This window comes from Elephantulus edwardii, unplaced genomic scaffold, assembly GCF_000299155.1.
Source record: "Elephantulus edwardii isolate Elephantulus edwardi_28Jun2011 unplaced genomic scaffold, EleEdw1.0 scaffold00197, whole genome shotgun sequence".
In the NCBI taxonomy this organism is placed as follows: domain Eukaryota; kingdom Metazoa; phylum Chordata; class Mammalia; order Macroscelidea; family Macroscelididae; genus Elephantulus; species Elephantulus edwardii.
In genome coordinates this window covers 630,385-652,828 of record NW_006399947.1, presented here as the reverse complement: position 1 = coordinate 652,828, position 22,444 = coordinate 630,385, and the positions used below count along the sequence as shown (strand labels likewise).

At 41.8% G+C, this 22,444-nt stretch overlaps 1 protein-coding gene across 1 annotated transcript in view; it reads left to right on the top strand.

Annotated features, from left to right (window-relative positions):
- EBF1 (early B-cell factor 1) overlaps window positions 1–22,444 on the top strand; it is a 527,426-nt gene that overhangs the window by 252 nt on the left and 504,730 nt on the right. Inside the window, exons 2-5 of the mRNA XM_006897033.1 lie at window positions 1,803–1,959; window positions 2,495–2,558; window positions 3,149–3,204; window positions 13,608–13,681. Coding sequence (XP_006897095.1) covers window positions 1,803–1,959; window positions 2,495–2,558; window positions 3,149–3,204; window positions 13,608–13,681 — 351 coding nt within the window. The remainder of the gene's footprint in view (window positions 1–1,802; window positions 1,960–2,494; window positions 2,559–3,148; window positions 3,205–13,607; window positions 13,682–22,444) is intronic.

The window sequence follows — 22,444 nt, the reverse complement described above, 5'->3', positions numbered from 1 at the left end:
CGCTCGTGCGTCCGCTGCTCCGCTCGCCGCGCCGCCGGGCTCTGCGCGCCTTGGCCGCGCTGCCGTCGTCGCCTGCGGCCGGAGATCCGGGAACTGCCTGCAACCAGCCCGCGCTTCGCCGGCACTTTCCCCTGCCTCGTCTGTGGCTGTTTTCATTTTGTTTCACTCGGAAGAGGCGTCTCCCAAGCTTGATGTTAAAAAATCTTTGGTTTTTGTGTGATTGCTCTTTCTTTTGCGTCCGCCTTTTCTTTTTATTCCTTCCTCCCGCCCTCCCTTCCTCTTTCACCGCTTTCTTTCTCCCCATCCTTCCTCCTGTTTTGTTTCTCCCTACTTTCCCTCTTTTCCTCCCTGTCCTGCTTTCTTCCTCATCTTCTCTCTTCGCTGTTCCCTTCTCTCATCTCTTTCTCCTCTCTCCAGTGTCTCTTTTCTCTTCCTATTTCTCCCCCCGTGTCTTCTCTTATTTCTCCTCTCTGGCTCTCCTTCTTCTCTCTCTAGCTCTCAGTTTTTCTCAGTCTACGCAGAGAACAGTAGCCACCAACTTTAATTCTGACATCTAAAGTCCTCACTCCCTGTCACCTCGGCTTTCCCCGGCCCCTCTCCCACTCTGGGCTCCCTGGATGAAGGCTGTGTGGCCTGAAGGCACTGCCTGTGGAGGTTGACCTGGGGAAATTTCCTGGGCTCTCCCAGCACTCTTTCCGGGGCTCCTGGCCCCAGGTGAGAATTTTTTTTTCCCAGGCCGCCAGCCGGGCTTAGGGGAGTGGAGAACTGGCCGCCCTCGGCCTTGGCCTTACCCAGCTCAGAGAGTGCGGAAGGGGAAGAAGAAAAATGAATTACATCATCTCCATCTTTCAGAGGCTGGGTGCAAGTGTCCCCTACACTGTGACCATCCTCACCTAGTTTAAGGATGGAGGGTGCTTGGTAGTGAGAGTGAGCTGGGTATCAGGGCTGGAAGTGAAAGTGTTTGTGTGTGCTGTTTCTAGGAGCACACGCGCGCGTGTGCTGGACAGGTTGGGCTGTCAGAGGTCGCCCAGGCGCCCCAGCTTCCAGTCCTGGGCGGGCGCGCTCATCCAGCAGCTCCGCTCGTTTAGATTTCTGGAAAGAGTGGAGAGATTTATGCGGAACATTGAAAGTTTGTCAGGACATGTCTTTCAAATACACACCCCTTTTCCGACAGAAACCACCTCTGTCCCCTTTGAGCCTCACCCTGGACCCTTCTCCACATGCTTTATCGATAAGGCGGCTGGCTACCAGAGGCCCGGCACCCGCCGGCAGCAGGGGCATGGGGAGGCTCCCCAGAGGGTGGTTCCTACGGCCAGTAATCTGCACGTTCTCCTCCACTTCCCACCTGCCCAACGAGCGGAGGCAGGAGATTTGAGGGGGTGGCAGGAACCAATTCTCTGTGCTTCCTTCTTTCTCCAAGTTGTAAAAGATGAGCTTTATTCCGCAAACGCGGGTTCATGTCACGCACCAACACTTTCCTTCTTTCCCCACTCAGCCGTTGTCAGGTTAGGGTTGCTGATTACAGAATTTTCTCTCACGCGCAAACCCCAAACAAAACTTTCACACCTCTTTGTGGAGTTTGGGGGTCGCTCCTTGCACTTGCTGCGGAGCCTGGAGCGCGTCGGGACACGCGCTATATGTCACCCGCTGGGCCCAGGCACTTGAAGGGGAGTAGAGCGCACCCAGTGAACGTTTTTGGGGTAGGAAGGGTGGTGGTGTGGGATTCACGCGTGTGTATGGGATGCCTGGGGACGCGGGCCGGTGCTGGGCTTAGCCGTCTAACTGTGCGTCTTTGGCCGCAGCGGGGTGGGTCTGGCCCGGGCTCACTTTGAGAAGCAGCCTCCGTCCAATCTGCGGAAATCCAACTTCTTCCACTTCGTCCTGGCCCTCTACGACAGACAGGGTCAGCCCGTGGAGATCGAGAGAACAGCCTTTGTGGGGTTCGTGGAGAAGGAAAAAGTAAGTGGGTGCATGAGCCGCCGCCTTTCGCCCTAGCCTGGGGAGCTAGTCATTCTCGAGGGTGAAGTATCCCAAACACACTCCCGCGCGAGGTGCCCCAGGTCTCTTCCCGTCCTGGGCGAACCCGGGCTTCCCACCCGCGGCGCCTTGCTCTGGTGAAGTTCGCGCGGAGCCCCCAGAGCTGGAGGGAGGCGAGCCCGGCTCCGCGCTCGGGCGCCAGGGATTCCTGTTCACCCATCTCCAGTCTGTTAGCCACGCGCGGCTCTTGCCTGCGGCTCCTTAGGCTCCAAGCCCCAGGCCTTGGCAAGGGAAGCTCTCGGGCGCGCCCCTCAGACTTTTCCGGAAGGAGAGAGGGCGCAGCCGGGGTCTGAGGGCGGCGGGCAAGGTCATAGCTGGAAATTTCAACCTCCTTCGAGGCCTGGCTGGCCTCTGATCACGGGCTCCACACTTGGGGAAAGTTACTTCGAAGTTGACTCAGTTGCTCATACCACCTTTGTCCTCTGTCCCTTACGTCTGCGTGCCTGCTGCAACCCAGGAAGCCAACAGCGAAAAGACTAATAACGGGATTCACTATCGGCTCCAGCTCCTCTACAGCAATGGTGAGGTTCCCTTGGGTCTGCACACCTAATCGGGGCTTGGAGTCGGAGTCTAGGGAACGGGGAGATCCAGGAGGATGAGAGCCCCAACACATGATTACTAGTTATCCTGGGGTGAACCGGCCTCTCCCAAGCTTTGTTGGAGTAGTTTTCGCTCCTGAAAGTCCCGTGTGACGGTATCACTCGCGCGCGCGCACCTACGACCAGGTGTGGTGCCCTGACTGTCATCAAGTTCCATTCACTTTTCCTCCATTTCTGGAAATCTCTTCCCTCCCCTGGGCCAGGACTCCAGGCCCAAGGTCCTTAATCAGGGGCCTGAGAAACTGTCTCAGTCTGGATGGGTCCTCGAGAGTGCAGAGGGGCCGCTCACTTTGTAAGAAATCGTAGCCCCAAGTGGGGGTTCTGCCCCATTCCCAGCTGGAGCGCTGTGGGGACTGTTTCCTGGAGCTCTCCGAGAGGGTTAGGGAGGCCCTTACGTGGATCCAGGGGAGGAGGGTATTTGAAGGCCCCATCTTCCCTGGGGTTCCTTATTTTTTTCCATCTGATCTCTTCTTACTTAATTCTTCTTCGTTCGCCCCTTTCTCCCCCCTTAGGGATAAGGACGGAGCAGGATTTCTACGTGCGTCTCATTGACTCCATGACAAAACAAGTGAGTTTCTTAATTCTGCGCCGCTGCGGTGACTTCTAGGGACCCCGAAGTTCGGGGAAGTAAAAATGCTGGGTGCTCGCCTACTGCAGAGGCTCTCAGGGCCCTAACAAGGAAGCTGGTCCTCGAACTCTCTTAACCAGGCGGGTTTCAGATCGCGCTGGCTGCGCTGGCTCTGCTAATGCTTTGCACTTGGAACCACCGCGTGGGAAAGATGGTTCGACGGCTCCTTCCTTCAAGGGTAACTCAGGCCCTTTGAATTAAGATCACGTAGTGCTGAACTGAAGGAACAGGGCCTGAACTTCCTCTGACCCGGCCGGAGAGCCCCAGGGGGCGCAAAAGGTGCCTTGGGACCTTGGTGCAAGTGGGCTGAAACTCTGAAACCTAAGCCAGTGAGGCCTGGCTCAGAGAGGCAGGGAGCGGAGGGGGTTGGGGGCAATGACACTTTCCCCAGGAATGGTGAGATGGTTGGGAGGGCAGATAAATGATCTACTACTCCGCAGATTTATTATTTTTTTTAAAAAGTCAGGGTGGTGATGATGTTGGACAAGGCAGCCACAATTGTTTAGAGGATATTTTGCAAAAAATCCTCCTGCTTTTGCCTCCAAGTTTGGCAGGAAGCCAGGCAGCATGAGTGAGCTTGCGGTCTTAAAGGTACATGGACGGCATTTTCTTAAGCTCCTCAACACGCGGGTGTCAAGCCGTATACATTAAGGTTGAGTTATGGTTTAAAAGATACAATTATGAGCCGAGCCAGAAAAGAGGCCTGACGTTTTAATGAGGCACAGGAACTTTTTTTTAAAAAAAAAATTTAAGAAAAAGTTTAGTTTCTGATTAAATAGCTGCTTAGGTAGCTGGAGAACTTAGAAAAAAAAAGAAAAAGAGGACAGTTTTATTGAGTGGAAATTTGAACAAAGAAAATTTACCTTTTGTATACCAACCACCAGTTTAGTAAGAGAGTTAAAACTTATTTGGTTGATGGTGCTATTATATTCCGTTTTCAAAAAGGGAAATGGTGTTTTTTTCCACAGACACTGTTGCAGGATATCCCTGAATATTTTTTTCAAATAATGTTTTGAGATAACCGATAACTTAAATATCTTGTACAAAGTTCATGCTAAAAAGCTTTTGGGATTTAAAAAAAAAATCTACTCATGAAGAAACAATTTAATAACAGCTAACTTTTGTTATTACTGTCATATTTCATTGTGACCCATATAGGAAACAGGATAGTATGAAACATTTTTTTAAAGAAATAATAAACAAGTATTTGTTGAAACTTATTCCATCCTATTTGTCCAGAATATTTAGCTTTCTTGAAGTTCTCTGTATTTCCCTACTTGATTATTCAGAGTTAAGATCACATTTACACTTTTAGTCTTGGTCTTATATTCCTGTATATATATTTGATTATTACATGAGATGATTTTGTTCTATTTGAATGCTGTATGTTATTAAAAAAAAAGTCCCCCCTGTCAAACATAAACACATAAGCCAGTTTTCAGTAACTATTTTGAAAACATGTATCAAGACAAAAATATCTGAAGAAGACTGCCATTGGTTTGAAAAATTGCCTTGGTTACCCTGGATATGCTTTTCTGCTATTCTCATTCTGAGGGAAACAAAAGTAGGAGGGGAAATGGCAAAGCATGAACTCTGGTCCATACTCCATATCTGTATATCTATATCTGTATCATCTATATCTATCTATATCTATATATCTCTATACCTGTATCTAGGGTTTACTTTTTAAATGGCTAAAAAAAATTAATCACAGTATGAGACCTGTATCACCTCAGATGACTAATGTGTTAATTTATAAGCAGCATTATGAAACAATTATGAGGGGGGCAAAATTAGAACATGTTTAATGTGATTAACTTATCTCTGATTTAAACCACTAGAAAGTTTGAGATCTTCCTAAACAAACTAAACACCGTCGCTATCAAGAGTTGATTTTTTCCACACTATGAAACAAATTTATGCACTCTCATATGAAATTGGTGGGTGAACAATAATTTGATTTCTTTTAAAAATGCAACAATAAGATGTATAATTTTATTGACAAGGCCATAATGCTTAAGAAAAAAAAAATAGTAAGGCATTCTTTCACAGCTTTGCTTGAGAGAAACAAAGGAGCAAGAACAAGATAAAGTTTGTTTTTAACAAGTGTGAGAAAATAATTTACCTTTGTATATAGCTCAATGAAAATGAAAATTATAAATGCATGCAGTTATATATTTTTGTGAAGACTGACCTGAAAAAAAGGTCCCTATAGTGCTCTCTATTTAGTCTAGAAATATCAGGACAAGGAATATTTTTCAAGACATACCTGCTTACTGTCACAGTCATTGCCTGAGAGCTTAAATAACCACTTTCTCTGGAGCTTTCACTCTGAAAGCCTATCCCTGCCCATCAGCTGGTTGCTAGTTCTTTGTTTCTGTGTGGTAAGGACTTTGGGAATAGTTGAGCTTCTTATGTGCACAGTTAATACACTAGTATCCCAGAAGAAGATCAACTAAAAGTAGTATAACTTTCTCTAACTGTGGCATAATAACTTATATTTTAGCCTTGACTGACGAAATAGTTATGTTCCCCCTCCTTGTTCCCTCCCACCACCCTGTAATTCTTTCAGATCAGTTCAGAAATTTGATATTTAGAATGCAGAATGGAGTGAGTTCAGTGATGTGATGAGTTCTAATACTGTCATAAATCGTGGAGGGAATACCTAGCCACGGTTCAAGTGTCCTTTCTCACATATTCTGCTTATCATTGTAACATCTTTCTTATCAGAGATGCAACTTTATATGTATCTTGACCTGTGAGTTAGGGAAGAAGCTCAGGGAGAATCATTGACAAACAAAATCCAAAACGAGTTTTACACTCTACATTTTCACAGAATTTGCCTAATCTTGGGTGGGGTTAGTGGTTTAGAGAGCAAACAGAAATGTATTCAATCAACCAGGATATATTGGCATGACAGTATTTCACACCTTTTCACTGTGTCTCATTAGATTATTTGGAGCAGCAACTCTTAATGCTGGACTCCACTAAGGACAATAAAGCTCCATGAGGAGTGAATGAGCACAGATCTGAGCCCCTTAACTCTATATGCCTGTTTTGTAGAACACAAGGCGTATAGTGTACAATGATGTTTTAAAAATTTGTCCTCCAACTAGAAAATAAGAGACTTGCTTTAGGGAAGGGCTGTTCAAAACCAAGTTTGGCAGGACTAAAAATAGTTTGTTTTCTCGTGTCATTGCTGTTTTTGGTATTCCATTAGTAAGCATGCACAAAGCCCTGTAGGATCCAGAAGTTTATGGCTGTTGTATCCAGAAACGGTTATCTGCTGCAGAAGCTCAAATGCACCGAGTGGGGGAGGTCTGAGGTTTAGATTTTCAAGGAGTATTTGAAATATGACTATACCAAGTGATTGCCTCAGTGAATTATTTACCTTTGAGTAGTTAAAAACCCCTTCTTTTCCTGTTTCTATCACTTTGCTTTTTTAAAAGGTGGCATTTTATAATTCAAAGGAAAAGGCCAGTTCCACAGGGTTATCTAAAAGAAAACATTTTCTGCCCCCAAACAAAAATTAGGGTGATGGTTTGTTTTGTTTTTTTTTAAGGTGGCAAATAGTAGCCACACATACCTTGCATACATGGATTTGCAGGTAGATGATGTGGTGAGAGGACCCTAAATAGTCCCAGCACGGTGGGAATCCAAGGTACAATAATCAGAAATGCTGTCAGATTCCTCTTCCCAGCTAGACTTCTTTATGTATTTGTTTTGATGTTCCCGGTACTTTAAGTTATTGATGCAAGTGCATTTTTTTCCATTGATTGTCTCATTATATCCTGCCACAGCTACGTAGATTTGATAAACAGCCCTTTCAGTTCATGCTTCTTCATTGGTAGATGCACACATTTTTAGTATATCAATAAGTTCTTAAAGAATTCACTAGGCCAGCCGAGAGGTTTTTTTCATATGTTAGAAGGAACAAACAAAAGACAGCAAGTTTTTAGGCAGGAGCTCTATTTTAGCAGCTTTTCTTCTCCTTTGGTAACATGTCAAAAATGCAGGTGATTTAAATTTCCTTGCACATAGAGGAATGAAGAAGTTTGGAATTTTTATGCATGATCAGGACCTGTGTTTGGGAAAATGTAAACTCATCACAGTGGAAAATGTGTTGTTTGGAGTCTGGGGGTGAAAACAAAGCTGATGGTTTTGGAGAGACTGCCGGAGCCAGATGGCCTAGTACTTCCCCAGTCTGGCGGTCCAACTGCTCCCTCCTGGATAATATACAGCCATTTGTTCGGGGATATTTACGCTAGAGCTGTTTCCATGTGAATGTTTGAATAGCATTAAAAACGAACATATTAGTAGTGATGCATTTATCAAACTTGTATGACTGCACCAATAGTCTCTTCTATCTTCACCTATATTGTTGGGAGGGATCAAGGAGTGGCTTTAGATATTGGTGAATTATACATAGAGTTACTGAATAAGAACGACTTGGGCTTAGTAATTAAAATATGTAAGCATTTAGAACCAAGCTGGTGGAAATAATGGTAGCCCCTATCTTCAAGTACTGTTGTGAGAATTAAATGAATTAATACATGAAAAGTGCTTTGAACAATAACTGGCACATATTAAGTGCTTAATAAGTTAGCTACTCTTATTATTTATTATTATTATTTTTACTCTATTGGGTTGAGAAAGTCAATTGTATCTATTAATATAGATGTAAATGCAGTTACTATATGAGTGAAATGTCTTTATTACTGTTACTGGAAGAACTATAATATGGGATTGTTGGAATGATTTCGTTTTATCTTGGTCTTCGAGTAGTAGAAGAGATTTTAGGGGTTTGAGACTTAACAGATTGCATTGTAAAGCTAACTGCTTTGGGTATGTATTCTTTTTTTTAATTCAAAGCTGTGATGTAACTGAACAGCATGCTGAATATGATATCATTCCTTCACGACTTTCCTAATTCACCTCTGAAATCGGGCCTGTTTAACTGCGAAGCTGAAATTACATCTTTGTAATTTGTTCACTAGTAGCCAAGCTGCTAATTAAAGCAAAATTATTTTTTAATTTTTATCCACATTAATATTAGCTTTCTGTTTGATGCAGTTTTTTGTGAAATAGTAGGTTTTTAGTGTTTTCTTTGGCCTAGGTTAATTTTTCACTAAGACTCCTTTACCTACTGGAAATGTCTATAAGCACACTAAGTAGTGTTTTGTTTCTCATGTGAGAAAAAGTGGGACTTGGTTGTTGAATGTGATGATTAACGTTGCAGTGTATTGGTATTGTAGGTATTCATCTTGTTCTATTATTGGATTCAATTCTTAGTAATTTGCTACCAAAGGCTTGTTGGCAGTCTGTATTTAGAAGACACTTTATTTCTGACTGAAAGAGCTATGTTGAATACCTATGATCTAATTCCTCTTTAAGTGACAAATTTTACTTTTTTCATTTTGTATGTGGAAAAGGAGTATTAGAAATATTAGAAGAGGTGTATTTTTTTGTTTGTTTTTGTCATTACAAGTTTGATTTGTTTCTTTTCTTTATTTCTTTTTCTTTTTTGGTACTCGATGGCAAGTCCGCCATTGTTTGATTGTAAAGCATGAAAGCCTTCTAATGAAAACATTTTGTTCCTAGAAACACCTTTACATTTGGTTGAACCAAAGTTAAATGTGTTCTCTTCATCTCCTTTATTTTAGAATGGGGCACAAAGAGTTAAAACTATTAGAAAAAGTAAACAAAGCTCAATTCTCTGTATTTCCTTTGGCATCCTATTGAAGTGTGATCTTGATGTGTGTTCACCATGTATTTTCTATTTCACTGTGTGGTCTTTATCCATTGTGAGTTTCAATGAACTTTTAATACCCAGTGATATTGTTGAAAGAATAGAACTAGACTTCACAAGATGCTCTCTAAAACAGTGGCAACCAGTTTATCGACTGACTTGTTCCTTTCCAAAGATGTGATGGGTTAATTTATAAGTGAGCATTTGAAATTGCTGGCATAGCATCCTTTAATAGTTACAGCATTCTTGTTATGTAAAGCCTTGAAAGTTTAGCAGTTCTTATTTTATTTAACTTTATAAAAATTTATTCTAGGAAACATAAACTTCTCAACCTGAAAGTTAATAAAGTATTAAGAAATAATCGTGCTGTTTTCTATCTGCTTATTAGAGAAAGTCACTGAGAACAGAGAGGTAGAATGGTTAGTGTATCAGAAAACAGACAGTCGGTTCCAACTCTGTCCATTTTTGACAACTTGTTTATCCATTTAACCAGGTTTTGAAAGTTGAGATGAAGTTAGAGCCGTTTACTTTTCTCCGGTGCAAGCATTTCTGCTGCCTTGCGGGATTTATCTGCCACTGGTAGCCTTAATTTTAGTAGCATTTTCTACTCGATATTGTCTTTTTTGTTTCTTTGGTTACCAACCTCAACTTGAATTACCATCAAGTGATTTATTTAAATAACATATTTTATAAGGCATGTCTCCTCCTCCCGCCCACCTCTGTAGAAGGCCTCCCATCCTCACTCCTGATAAACACATTGATTTATTTAAGCCACTGTTGTCTTTGTCACTCTCACAGAGACTACCTTCCTCACAGTGGGCTGGTGCATGATTTACTAGGGATGATGAAAATAAGCCTTCTTCTTGGTGTGCCATTGTCTTGGACCCGAACCAACTGTCTTTTAAAATGGTTTCACTTAAAATAGTCAGGGCTGTTTATATGCTTCTGTGATCTTCAGCTTTGCTCAGTCTTCACAGAGGCACATTTTTAAATTAGGAAGAAAAGCAGAAACTTCTTAAGTTGTTTGAGGGTTCCTCACCCTTTAAGTTTGAGGTGTGCTGAGCTGTGAATCACTCTTGATGTTTGTGTTCAGTGCAGTTCACGGAGATATGATGTGTGGCCCCCACTGGTGTGCAAGCTAGAGGGGGAACTTGGTCATATATTCATAAAGTCTCGTTGCTCACTGTTTGTATTGGAGACATTTGTCAAATTAAATTTATCAAATGATCACATCTTCCTGCATTGGAATCTCATCAGAATTATTAATTTGGGGACTCATATATATCATCCATATGTTAGTATCCTATTTTATTTAATTTTAAAAACAAATCTCTTCAGGAACAAAAACTGCTTAGATGGGATTGGAGGTGGCTCTACCTTTAAACGAATTCCACTCCCAAGTTAACCCCATTAACTGAGGTTCTAGTTTACTGTGTTTACAGGATTCAGAGTCCTACTGCATGGCCAAGTGAAAAGACTCCTGTTCGACTTGCTTATATTTCAGGAGAAGTCACAGAAGCAGCACTTCTCTCTCTGACTTTATGTGCTGAAATGTATTCCGATGGAGGCCCCAAGGAGAGGTAGCAGAGCCTTCATGCCTCTGCCCCTCCCCCCCCCCCCCCCCGAATTCCCAATGCTTTCTGAGCAAATCCAAACTCATGGTTTCATTTTTCTTTGCTTGACTTAGAGAACTCTGTTTTGACCCTGCTGCCAGAAGTGAAGTGGCAGTTTGGTATTTGGTAAAGAGATGCATTATGGAGACTCTGGGCCTTTAACAAGCGATGCTTGATGTCAGAGAGAGTCCTCCAGATAGGATTTCTGGGAGTTCATGGATCACGTACTGCTTTGGGAGAGTCATGAATGTGTTCACACTGCTACATAACTTTAACTGATTATAATCCTAGACCCCTTGATTTCAAGGGAACTAATGACCCCCAGAAAAAGTAAGATTGATATCATCCAAGGAGAATCACAGTGAGACATTCTGATGAAATGGACACATCTTCCCCATGGTGGAAGAAATCCATACATTTTTATTTTTTCAGTAGTAGAGAAAATCCCGCCAATAACCATGAATTTATTTCTCATGTTTCTTGTGTTAATGTGCATGACAAAAAACTAAATTTGAGGCAGAGGTTATCATAGGTATTAAGGAAACACACAAAAATGTAATGAGAATAGTTTATCAGAAATGGGTCATTAGGGTTGGCACTAGATGTAATCAGTTATTTTTGTGTTTATTTAATTTAGCAGCAGCCATTGCAGTAAACAAAGCGGGCAGATATTATTTTGGGTTTTCAAAAACCGTTTTAATTTACTTAATGCTTTTTCTTGAATGAAGCAATGTCTGAGATATTTGAAAAGATCTCTTTAGAACATCGGAGAGAATCATGAATACTTGCTTAAAGAGAATGGACAAAATTTGGAGAGTGATATTCTATTAGCTTCAGCTAGATTATCTCTCCAGAAGAGAGTTACGAATTACATAGGTGGAGTGCTCACTGCACAGTGATTTCTTCAGCCTCATGGTGGGTGACAGCCCCACTTTAACCAAATTATCAGACTTGACATTGATAGTGGTGGAACTGGTTGACAGTATGATTTGACAACTGAAAGGAATTTAGGATCACCGTTGTGGTGTTCCCATCACCAAGTACATACCTTTAAGCATGATGAAATGTCTTACTAGCCCAAATTGAGGGAAATTTTATGGAATAACTGGCTTGTATTCTTAACAAATGTAAATGCAATTGAAATAGAAAGACTCAGGAACTATTCCTTATTACAGGAGACATGATCACTGAATGCAATGATTGGGATGGGCTTCTCTTGTGTTGTTAGGAACATCATTGGGTAATTGGTCAAATTTCAGTAAAGTCACTAGATTATTGTATCAGTGCTGATTTTCTGATTTTGATAACTGTATGGTAGCTGTATAAGAGAATGCCTTGTTTTAAAGAAGCACATGCTGTAAGTATTTAGGGCACTTCTGCAACTGACTAGCCAGGGATTCAGGGGAGAAAAAAGAATAAAGCAAGGGGGGGGACGGGCTGAGCAGGGAGAAAAGTGCAACATTGAATGAATGGAAATCCAAAGTCTCTGTAAATGTTCATTAAAATTATTAAAATAAAATCTAAAAAAAAGATAAAGAATAAGGCAAAATGTAGTCAAATATAAACATTAGGGGAATCTGGGCATAATGGGTTTCCTGGAATTCTTCACATAGTCTTGAAAGTTTTAAGTATAAAATTATATAATTTTTTTTAAGAAAACACAAAGTTATAATAGTTTAACCATATAGTTTTGATAGTGATTGAGACATGTTTTCTCCCATTCTGTACTTCTGCTCATTTTTAAAATTTATCACCGTTTTTGGTTTTGTGATGTGTTCTGTAACCAGAGCCTGCTTGAGGACTCACACACATGGTGTGTTAGGCTGCACCCCTCACTTCCAGGTCCTGAAAGTCCAGATTCACAAGCAAAATAAATGGATGTCAACCATAGGGTGGGCACTGCAGCATGTCTGTGCACTAAACAAGATGATTTCTGGTTTATTTCAGTTGGGTGGGGTTTTTTACACCAAGAAATTGAAGGTTATCTAAATGTGTGAAAGTAATTTTATTAACAATGTAAAGCTATGCTATATTCATATTATGCAGTGATACAGTGTTAAATTAGCTAAAATCTATCCCCACTGCTCTGCCAAAAGCTGTGTGTTTTTCCTGGGCCCAGTTATTAAAGTTTAAATCTTCCAGTAAGCTGAGGTCTCAGATACACTTCCTGGAGATCATAAGCAAACTGTTTGTATACATATTAAAAAAAATTGACAGAAGCATCTTGTCTGGAGAGGTGGTTTGGGACTCCTGATTTTGAGAGTTAGATGTAATTCTTTTTAGTTTAGGGAGAGAATTCTGTGGTTTAAGGCCTCTTTCACACCCAGCATATGTCTATGAGTGTTACTGTTTGGGTGGGTGTATACCCTGGAAGTGCACATGTTGGTGGGAAGAAGGATTTTTCCTAGTTGATGATTCATCTTACAGGAGACTCAGTTATTGAATGAACTTATTTGCTTCATCCCTACTTGTTTTCTGGTACTCACCATGAAAACGCTAAATATTGGGGTTGGAAGTAGTAAAGTGAGAAAAATACATACATATGTACATGCACACACTTGTGCTTACATATATTAACATTTAAATCAAATCCATGTGCTTTCCTGTATTTTAAATAAATAGTGTCTCAATCTGCTAAGCCTTCTGGGTTTTTCCTCCTCATTTATTAGATTTATTTTTATTCTATATCGAAAGGAGAATTGTGGTTGTCTTGACGACAGGAGCCCATCCCACACACTGATCCAAAGATGTGCATCATAATATGATGGTTGACAGGGCAGAGAGGAACATATCCCGTTCCACTCAATTTGGGTTGATTCTTAACAAGGAATCTTCAAACAATCAGCCCAGTGAGGCCTTGGGCTTCTGAAAGCTAATTGGCCAGTGACAGTGGTAAAGTGCTCAGGAACTCAATTGCAGTAGTTTGCTTGCTGCTTCGTGGCTCCATTCTTAACTAAAATTAATTGTGCTTTTGTTTACAGGCCATAGTGTATGAAGGCCAAGACAAGAACCCAGAAATGTGCCGAGTATTGCTCACCCATGAGATCATGTGCAGGTAAGAAAGACCACAGCTTCTCCCTTTAATTAGCAAAGAGAAGATAAACTTGAACCTCACATCTAGGTGAACTTGGGTCTATTTTGGAGTATACATTTATCTTGCTTCTGTTGGGCAATCTAAAAGGAACTGTTAGATGTGAGTACTCAGTAGTAAAGTGTCAAGCATCACAGTGCTTCTCAATTATTTATTAGATTTCAACCTGAAAAACATACATTTCCATTTTGATATCATACTGTTAATGGGCACAAAGTGGTGTCCACCCCGTCTCCTTTCCAATGGAATAAAATACAGTATAACCCTTTTAGTGTTAATATTTATGCCCAATTGCATTGCCAGTAAAATTATTAAGAGTTCTATTGCTGTCAGTAACGGCCTACACTTGGATAAGATTTGAAAGTTAGAAACAATTTGCCATTGAGTAGATTCCAACTCACAGTCACCCTCAGGACAGAGCAGAATTGTCCTTGAGTTTCCAAGACTGACCTTTATGGGAACAGACTACCTCATCGTTCTCCTGTGGAATGGCCGGCGGGTTTGGAGTTCCATCCTTACAGTTAAGGGACAAGTACTTAACCACTGCACAACTAGGGTACTTTTGAAATCATAGGTCCCTTTTTAATCGTCCTACTTAAAACTATGGCTATCTGTATTCAAACATTATTCCCAGCCCTTCTCCCTAGGGGGTGGAGGTGTGTGTGTGTGTGTGTGTGTGTGTGTGTGTGTGTGTGAGAGAGAGAGAGAGAGAGAGAGAGACTCTGCATATTTTTCCTTGCACACTTTTTAGTTGCCTTTTATTTCTCAGAGACTGTGAACTTTTAGAAGTATGACAAAAGATGAGTCCCTGGAAGGTAGAAAAGTTGATGTCATCTACAAATGAGTGTCTTTATTTTTGACAGTAATCAAATTGAAGCTACATTTGAAATCAGGCAGGCTGACCAAATTAACTTTCGTGACCTGTGTGTATGAGAGTACTCATACCAGAGAACATCCTTCTAACGTGCAGTTTAGAACCCTTACTCTTCATGAAATAATAGCAGCACCTTGCTCCCAATATATTCTGAGTAATTGGAAAAAGTAGGAAGATGCCACGATGCATCAGAGAAATGATACTAATTGCTGTGTTAGTCATTCAGGCTCTTCTTGGCACCATGTCCACTTGGCTTCTGACCATGATTGACCAGTCAGGCCCCTTAGAGCATCAGCTGCCCCTTACCCTGCGTGGGTTCTTTCCTGCTGCTGGGCCTGTGGGGATGGTGAAGCTAAAACTCTACAGGTGGAAATAAAATAGAAAGGGCTTCATGTATTATTCTGGAAAAATCTCAGATCCCACTTTCTATACTTATAAAGATACACATGTATGTATAAATGGATTTATTTTTCTTTTTTAAAATCTACTATATAATTCTAAAATGCACAGTTTTGCAGATTTTCACTTAAGTGATTTGTAAACTTGTCAGTCATTCCCCAAATAAGTTGTTTTCCTCCTTCTGTAAGGCAGAACCAAAAATGTAGTGATGGATTTCTTGCATTATTAGTCAAAAAGTGGTATTATACTGGAGAGAATGATTTGTACAATTAAATCTGAGCTGCACCTTTCAAAATTCTATTAGTGAAATCCATCTTGAAAATCATTAACAAACGACCTCCTTTGCATGACTGTTTTTCTGACCATATCCCTGTTTTGGCTTCCCACAATTAGCATGTCATTAGGATGAATTTTTCCATGTTCTGCTGCATGCGAGGCTAGCAAAATAGGAGACAGACAGGAAAATGGATTTCAACCAATTGGCCAACTAAAATCTATAGATCACAGATTTGCATCTCATATGTGTACATGTTTCGATGGTGCTAGAAATAATTCTATTATTGAAATACTTAAAGATATATTATGCCTTTCATACACAGGCCTACCCTCTATTAATGCAGCATATATTTTTCTTGTCTTTAAAATTCATTGGTCCGAAGTACTTTATTATGCTCCTTGGCTTTTCTTTACTGCTGATGTTCTTTCTGTTTTTCAGAAGCATAAAAATAGCAAAAATAAAATTCTCAAGCCACTGAAGGCAAATGATGATGTTTGTACTGCGTGCCTACGAGGGAAAAGCCCATATTCAAAATGTCATCCTGCTAATGTTACAGATTACAGTTTTCTTGGCTGCTTGTAGATGTGGAAGGGGTACTGTTTGTTTACTAGGCTGCCATGACCCTATTACACAAACCTGTCATCTATTGTGTGGCTAACAGTCTTTTAAATTGCAAATCTGATGCTCTTTAGGGGGCTTTAGGAGAAAAAAAAAGAATTCTCACTTTCCACACCATCCTATTTCTCTTGATTTCTTGCCTGTTGTAAGTGGAAGTTAGGATGTGCTGAATTTGCACCAGGGGTGCAAATGCAGGCTCAATTATAAGCATAAAATTAGAGTCTGTTCACCATTAATCAGCCTGGCTAATTGCTATGCACCACCATTTGCCATATGGTGTGAAAGACAGCTTGCTCTCCCCAAGATGAAATTTCTTCATTGCAGACATGAAATAGTGAGGGCCCTGGATTTTAAAATAGCTTGTTTTAGATATTTAATTTCTAAACAACTTTCTGCAGTGCTTTCTATCAAGGCTAACAGCACAATAAAACTTTGCATTTATGTCACAAAAGCTGTGTATTTTTAGTACAGGCAAAGGAGACATAGAGAATTTAGATGAAAAAGAAAGGGCCTGGGGAGGATATTGTTTTGTTTAAGGCTAAAGAAAAGGAGAAGAAGAAGGGGAGAAAAACACTAGAGAGTTCCATCTTAGGTGGTTACAGACTTAACAAAATCCCTTGTGTTCTGTAGAAAGGGAGGATTTGCCAGTATTGGATTGATTATAGTTATTGTCATTCTCAGAGACAAAAAACCTCTTTGCTTTGGTAGCATGAGGCTGTTTCTGAGGAAAGTTTCTGCATTTTTTGGTGAATTGGAATCCGTCATGACAATCAGCATTATATTTTGCTCATACCTAAAATAAAATAATACAGCCCCTTGGACAATTTTTTAAAGCAAGATTCCATTAGGGTTTTGACTCAAAGTGCATTCTGGCAACTTCTCTTCAAATGGTAAGGGCGAGTGCAAGTTCCAGCCCTGAGTCAGGTGGAGGCAAGTTTCTGTCTTTGTGCACTGTGCCCTTGCATGGAGGGTGCTGTCTCTGGGACATCCTCTTTCCTCTTAGCAGTGTCTGGCCTTTTGTGGGGACAGTGAGTGCCCTGAGGTAGCCTAGTCCCTGAATATATCACTTTCTTGCACCTTCTTATACTGAGTCCTTCTTGTTACATCTTTAAGATTCTAGCTTCCACTTGGGAAGCATCCCTGGCCCTTGGCCTGAAGATTTAAGTCTCCGTTGTTAGGCACACCCCTCATTCTCTATCCTGTTCCATTGTAGCACCACACCCCTCTTTCCCTATCCAGTTCCTTTGTAGCACTCTGTCTAGTGTTTGCTGGACTAAGAGATACTTGAAGGTTGGGAAGTGATTCTGTTTTCCACTGTGCTTCAGATACCCTGATTTTGAAAGAAAACTCACTGCTACGGGGTTGATTCTGCTGGACCAAGTAGAATTGCTTCATAGGATTGCCGGGGCTGTAAATTTTTTAAATTTTCTTTTATTATTTTTTGTATGTACCGTCAAGTCAGATCTGACTGGTACAGGAGGAGATTACCCCTCTTTCTCCCACAGAGTTGGATTTGAACTGTGTGCCTCTGGGATTGCAGTGCAGCTTCTTGCCACTAGGCCACCAGAGCTCCCTCAGGGCTGTAAATCTTTATAGAGACATCTTTTAACTGTGGAGAGCTGGTGGGTTGGAACATGGACCTCTTTGTTAGTAGGCAAATGCTTCATCACTGACCTCCCTGAACTCCTAGTTTTCAATCTGAGAGATAATAATTTTACTTATCTCAGAGGTTAATTTTTAGGATTTAAATAATATATTCTCTCTAGATGTTTGCTGATATCTGATACGTACTAAGTACTGAGCATCTGTATTAATAATAGTATTAAGAAAGTAGGGAGCTCTGCTGCCTAGTAATAAGGAGTTGTGCTGCCAACCTAAAGTCATGATGTTCAAATCCTCCAGCTGCACCATGGGAAGATGATGGACATTCTTCTTCCCTGAGATTTACTGCCTCTAAAAACCCACTGGAGGGTCAGCTATAGGTTGGTTCCCACTGTGTGGCACATAGCAACAAGCAATAGTTAAGGTAGCACTGCAATCCCAGAGGAACACGGTTCGAATCCACCAGATGCTCTGCCGGAGAAGGAGGCGCAATATCCTCCTGTACCAGTCAGATCTGATTTGACGGTACACGCACACAAAATAAAAAAAAACCAAAAAAAAAAACCAAAAAAAATCTAAAACAAAACAAAACAAAATTATTGTTGTCAGGTGGTGACCCTATTGATGGTGGCCCCAGATGTGTCAGAGTAGAACTCTGGAGTTTTTAGTGGCTGACTTTTCAGGAGTATATCAACAAACCTCTCTTCCAAGGGTCTTTGGGTAGACTCGAACTTCCAGCCTTTTCATTAACAGTTGAGCATATGACCCATGACTACCATCAGGACTCATTACAGAGTCCAACAAGGAATCTGACACATTGTTGTTACTAAAAATGAATGATGATAAAAGAACATCGAAAGAAAGGAAAGCATAGCAGAGCACAAATGTTCTTTTCGTTGTATTTGTGATAGTTCATCACTCCTTTAGCAACTACAGTGTGTAAAACATTGGTGGAAGTTGAGGCAGAAGACTGTACTGTTGAGTGGAGGGAGGGAACATTGGTGTTGGAGAAGAGTACTGAACATCTCACGGACTGCCAAAAGAACAAACAAATAAGTGTTGGAGACAGTGCAGTCAGAATGCTCCTTGGAGGCAAGGATGGTGAAACCTCATTTCACATACTTTGGGCATGTTGTTAGAAGGGGCCGATCCTTGGAAAGGGGCATCATTTTTGGAAAGGTGTGGAGGATCAGCGAAAAAGAGGAAGACCTTCAATGAGACGGATTGACCCAGTGACTACACACCGCGGTGGGTTCACGTCTGTGAGAGATGATGAGGGTGACACAGGATCTGACAGAGTTCAGATCTGTTGTTCATAGGGTTGCTATGAGTAGTACTCTAGCACCTAAGAACAGTGAAACAGGGGATGGGGCACACCGGCTAAGGGCTTAACTACTGACAGAAAAGTTGGAGATTAAAATTCACCTAGCAGCTCAGTGAGAGAAAAACCCGAAAATCGTTTACAGAGATTGTTCTTCTTATTGTTGTTAGGAGATATCAAGTTGATTGCAACTCATAGCGACCCTATGAACAACAGATCGGAACCTTGCCCTATCACGCACGATGCTTCTGATTTTTTCACCATGAAAACTCCATGAGGCATTTGTAGTCTGTCACATGGAATCGCTGTGGATCAAGATTGACTCGATAGCAAATAATAGTAGAAGTGGAAATGGGAAGAAGGATGAAGCAAATTAAGAGGAGGATGAGGCAGTGTGTGGGTACATTGTTTGGTGATTCAGGCAGACTTTCTCTGTGGAGAGGTCTGGAAGTGGCTGGATCTGTGTGTGGACTGGAGCTGAGGGGACAGTCCAGGTAAAAGACCTTTTCCTAAAAGTAGAATTGAAATTGTGGGTTGAATGGGATTGATGAAGGTGGAGAAACTGATAAGAGGCTACAGAGCCATCCTTGAAGAATAATCATATTTAGCACAGAGACAGGAGAAATTGTTGAATGAAAGAATAAAAGAAAAATAACCTTGAGCACACAGGGCACAGTAAAAGGAAGAGTGTTTCAAAGAGGGGGAGTGGTCCATATGTAGTAATTGCCAGAGTGATCCAGATGGTCATGAAGCCTGAGAAAAGCAGCCAGAAGGTGAGCTTTGATAGAAAAGACTCAAGTAGATGCTGAAGCCTGAAAGTCAGTTTTTTATGGGGTTTGGATGTTAAAAGATTGAAGGTAACTCCAACAGGAAGAAAATTTGACAGTGAAGAAATGAACTCAAGTGAAAAGAAGGAATGAGTTTTCTTTTGCTGTTGTGTTGTGGTTTCTTTTCTGTTTTGTTAAGAATGAGGAGATGAGAAAGAAAAAATAAAAAAATAATGAGGAGATGAGGCAGTGTTGTAAAACCGGGGAGGATTGTGCTTTGTTAAGTGCCATTGAATTGGAACCAAATCATAGCTGACCCTCTAATGGATTTTCAGAGGCTGTAAATTGCACAGGAGGAGATTGCCCATCTTGCGCCTATGAAGCAGCTGGTGGACTCGAGTTTTTGTTATGTGTCACAGTCTCGGCCATTGCCCATGGCACAGAGTAGAAGGGTTCCTTTGAGTTTTTTAGTCTGTCATTTTTATGGGAGTTTTTTAACTTCCCATTGGATGTGTGCACACCATCAACCTTTTGGTTCTTAGTCAAGTGCAAACCAGGAGAGGCTTTTCAACAGTGCAAATCAGAGAGAGCAAGCGCTGTTACTAATAGGAAGAGGGTCCCAGATGTGGTAGAAAGGAAGGGTCAGAGAATTCAAGGGCTTGAGTTATGAAGACAGATAACTTATTTTAAGACATGTGGGAAAAAGAGAGCATAAGAAAGTCTGTTTATGTAAGGAATTCTTTTAAAACGAGTCATCCTTGTAACTGTTAATCCGAGAGTTCTGATTCCTATTTTTGTATCTCATTCTCTAGCTACTTAGGTTAACGAGGTGAGGCATCTCAATTTTTACTGGAAAGCTGAGAGCACCTCTTCTTACAGAAGGAGGTTCCGTACCTCTGAGATGAGATGACAGTTTCCATGTCCTATGACCAGGAAATATTCAGACGTTTCTTCCTCTGATTTATGAAGCTGCAGGTCAGCTCACAGGAAATGCACCACCTGTGTTTGGCCGCTTAAGGAAGAGACTTGTGTGTTTTTACTGGGTGTGCAGGGTTGTTCCGGTGCACAGCCCTGTTAGGGGAAGGACTGTGGTTGTGAATCCACGGTGTACTTGCCACACCAGGTGTGGGACGCTCACCCTTGGGACCGGCCACCCTGCCTTCCTGTCCCTTGGGCTGCAATGGGGAAGGGATTTAAGGCAGTGGTGGCACTGGCTGCAATCTTGTTCTGGTAACAGAATGAATTAGGAAAAGCAAATGGGCATGTGTAGTTGCTGTCAGGTGGTTGGTTCTGTCTCAGTGTGACCCCGTGTGACAGAGAACTTCCCTATAGGGCTCCTAGGCTGCAGTCTCCCCTAGAGCACATCATCAAGTCTTTTCTCATGCACAGTGGCTAGTTGAGTTTGAACTGCCAGCCTTTTACTTAATAGCAGAGTACTTAACCTCATGTCACATGCAATGCTATTGTTAGGTGCCTGCAGCTCCTAGCAACGCTGTGAACAGCAGAGCTGAACTCTGTCCTATCCTGTGCCATCCTCTTCATCTCTGACATACATGAGCCCACTGTTACAGTCTCTTTGTCAGTCCATCTAGTTGAGGTTCTTCCTCTCTTTTGCTGATCCCCCACCTTTCCAAACATGGGTCCCTTTCCAAGGAACAGCCCCTTCTAACAGCATGCCTGCAACATGAAATTGCACTGCAATCCCAAAGACTCATGGTTCAAATCCACCAGCTGCTCTGTGGGAGAAGGATGGGCAGTCTCCTCCCGTGTGATTTACTACCTCTGGAAACCCTCTAGAAGGTCACATATAGGTCAGTTCCAACTCAAAGGTGCACAATAACAACAACAAACAAAACAACATGCCTAAAGTAAGCGAGACAAAGCTTCACCAGACTTGCTTCTAATGAGCTCTCTGACTGCATTTTCTCCTAGACATGTTTGTTCTTTTAGCAGTCCGTGGGATGTTCAGTACTCTTCTCCAATACAACTCAAAGGCATCAATTCTTCCATAACCATTAGTCATTGTGCACCTTTCTGATGTGTAGCAAGTAATTAAAATAACCATGGATTGAATTAGATGCACCTTAGTCTTTAAACTGAAATTATTGCTCCTTAACACCTTTGAGAGGTCCTTGACAGTAAATAATAGGAGCCTCAAAAAACAGTTTTGCATGGGTGACTATCATTCACCTCCTAATGAGAGCATGCTTATCATTGTGACTTTTAACATTTACGTATTCACTTTTCTCCGTAGATACTTTTCATCTGTTTCATTTGCTGTGTTGTTTCAGCCCTGCTGCATTAAATGAAGTGACTTCCTTCTGTTTTTAGCCTGTCCTCCTGGTTAATGGCTGTGTTGTGTGTGATGGAGCCTGAGACCCGTTTTTCTTGATCCTTCTGAGTTCAGTGGCAGGAACTAGGGCTGTTCAGTTGTTAGTGTGGAAGACTCACAGTAAGGACAGAGATTTGCATTGCCTGGCTCTGTGGAGTTGGAGGAAGGGAGCAGGGTTAGACCTCTCAGTTTAAGGAAGACCTTCCTCCCACAGCTCTGTCATTTCTCTCTCTTTCTCTGTCATTGCTGGTGAGTCGGAACCAATCCATAGCAGACCTTCCACTGAGTTTCCGAGGCTGTAAATCACATGGGAGGAAATTGCCCATCTTTCTTCTAAGGCACCACGGATGGATTTAAACCACCAGACAGATGCCACCTTTGGGTTAGCACAACTTTAGCTCCCTAAGTTTCTAATCACTTACTCATTGCCAGTGAGGTGGAATCAACTCTTAGATGACCCTCCAGTGGGTTTTCATAGGATGTAAGTCCCACAAGGGAAAACTGCTCATCTTTCTTCTGTGGAACAACTGGTGGATT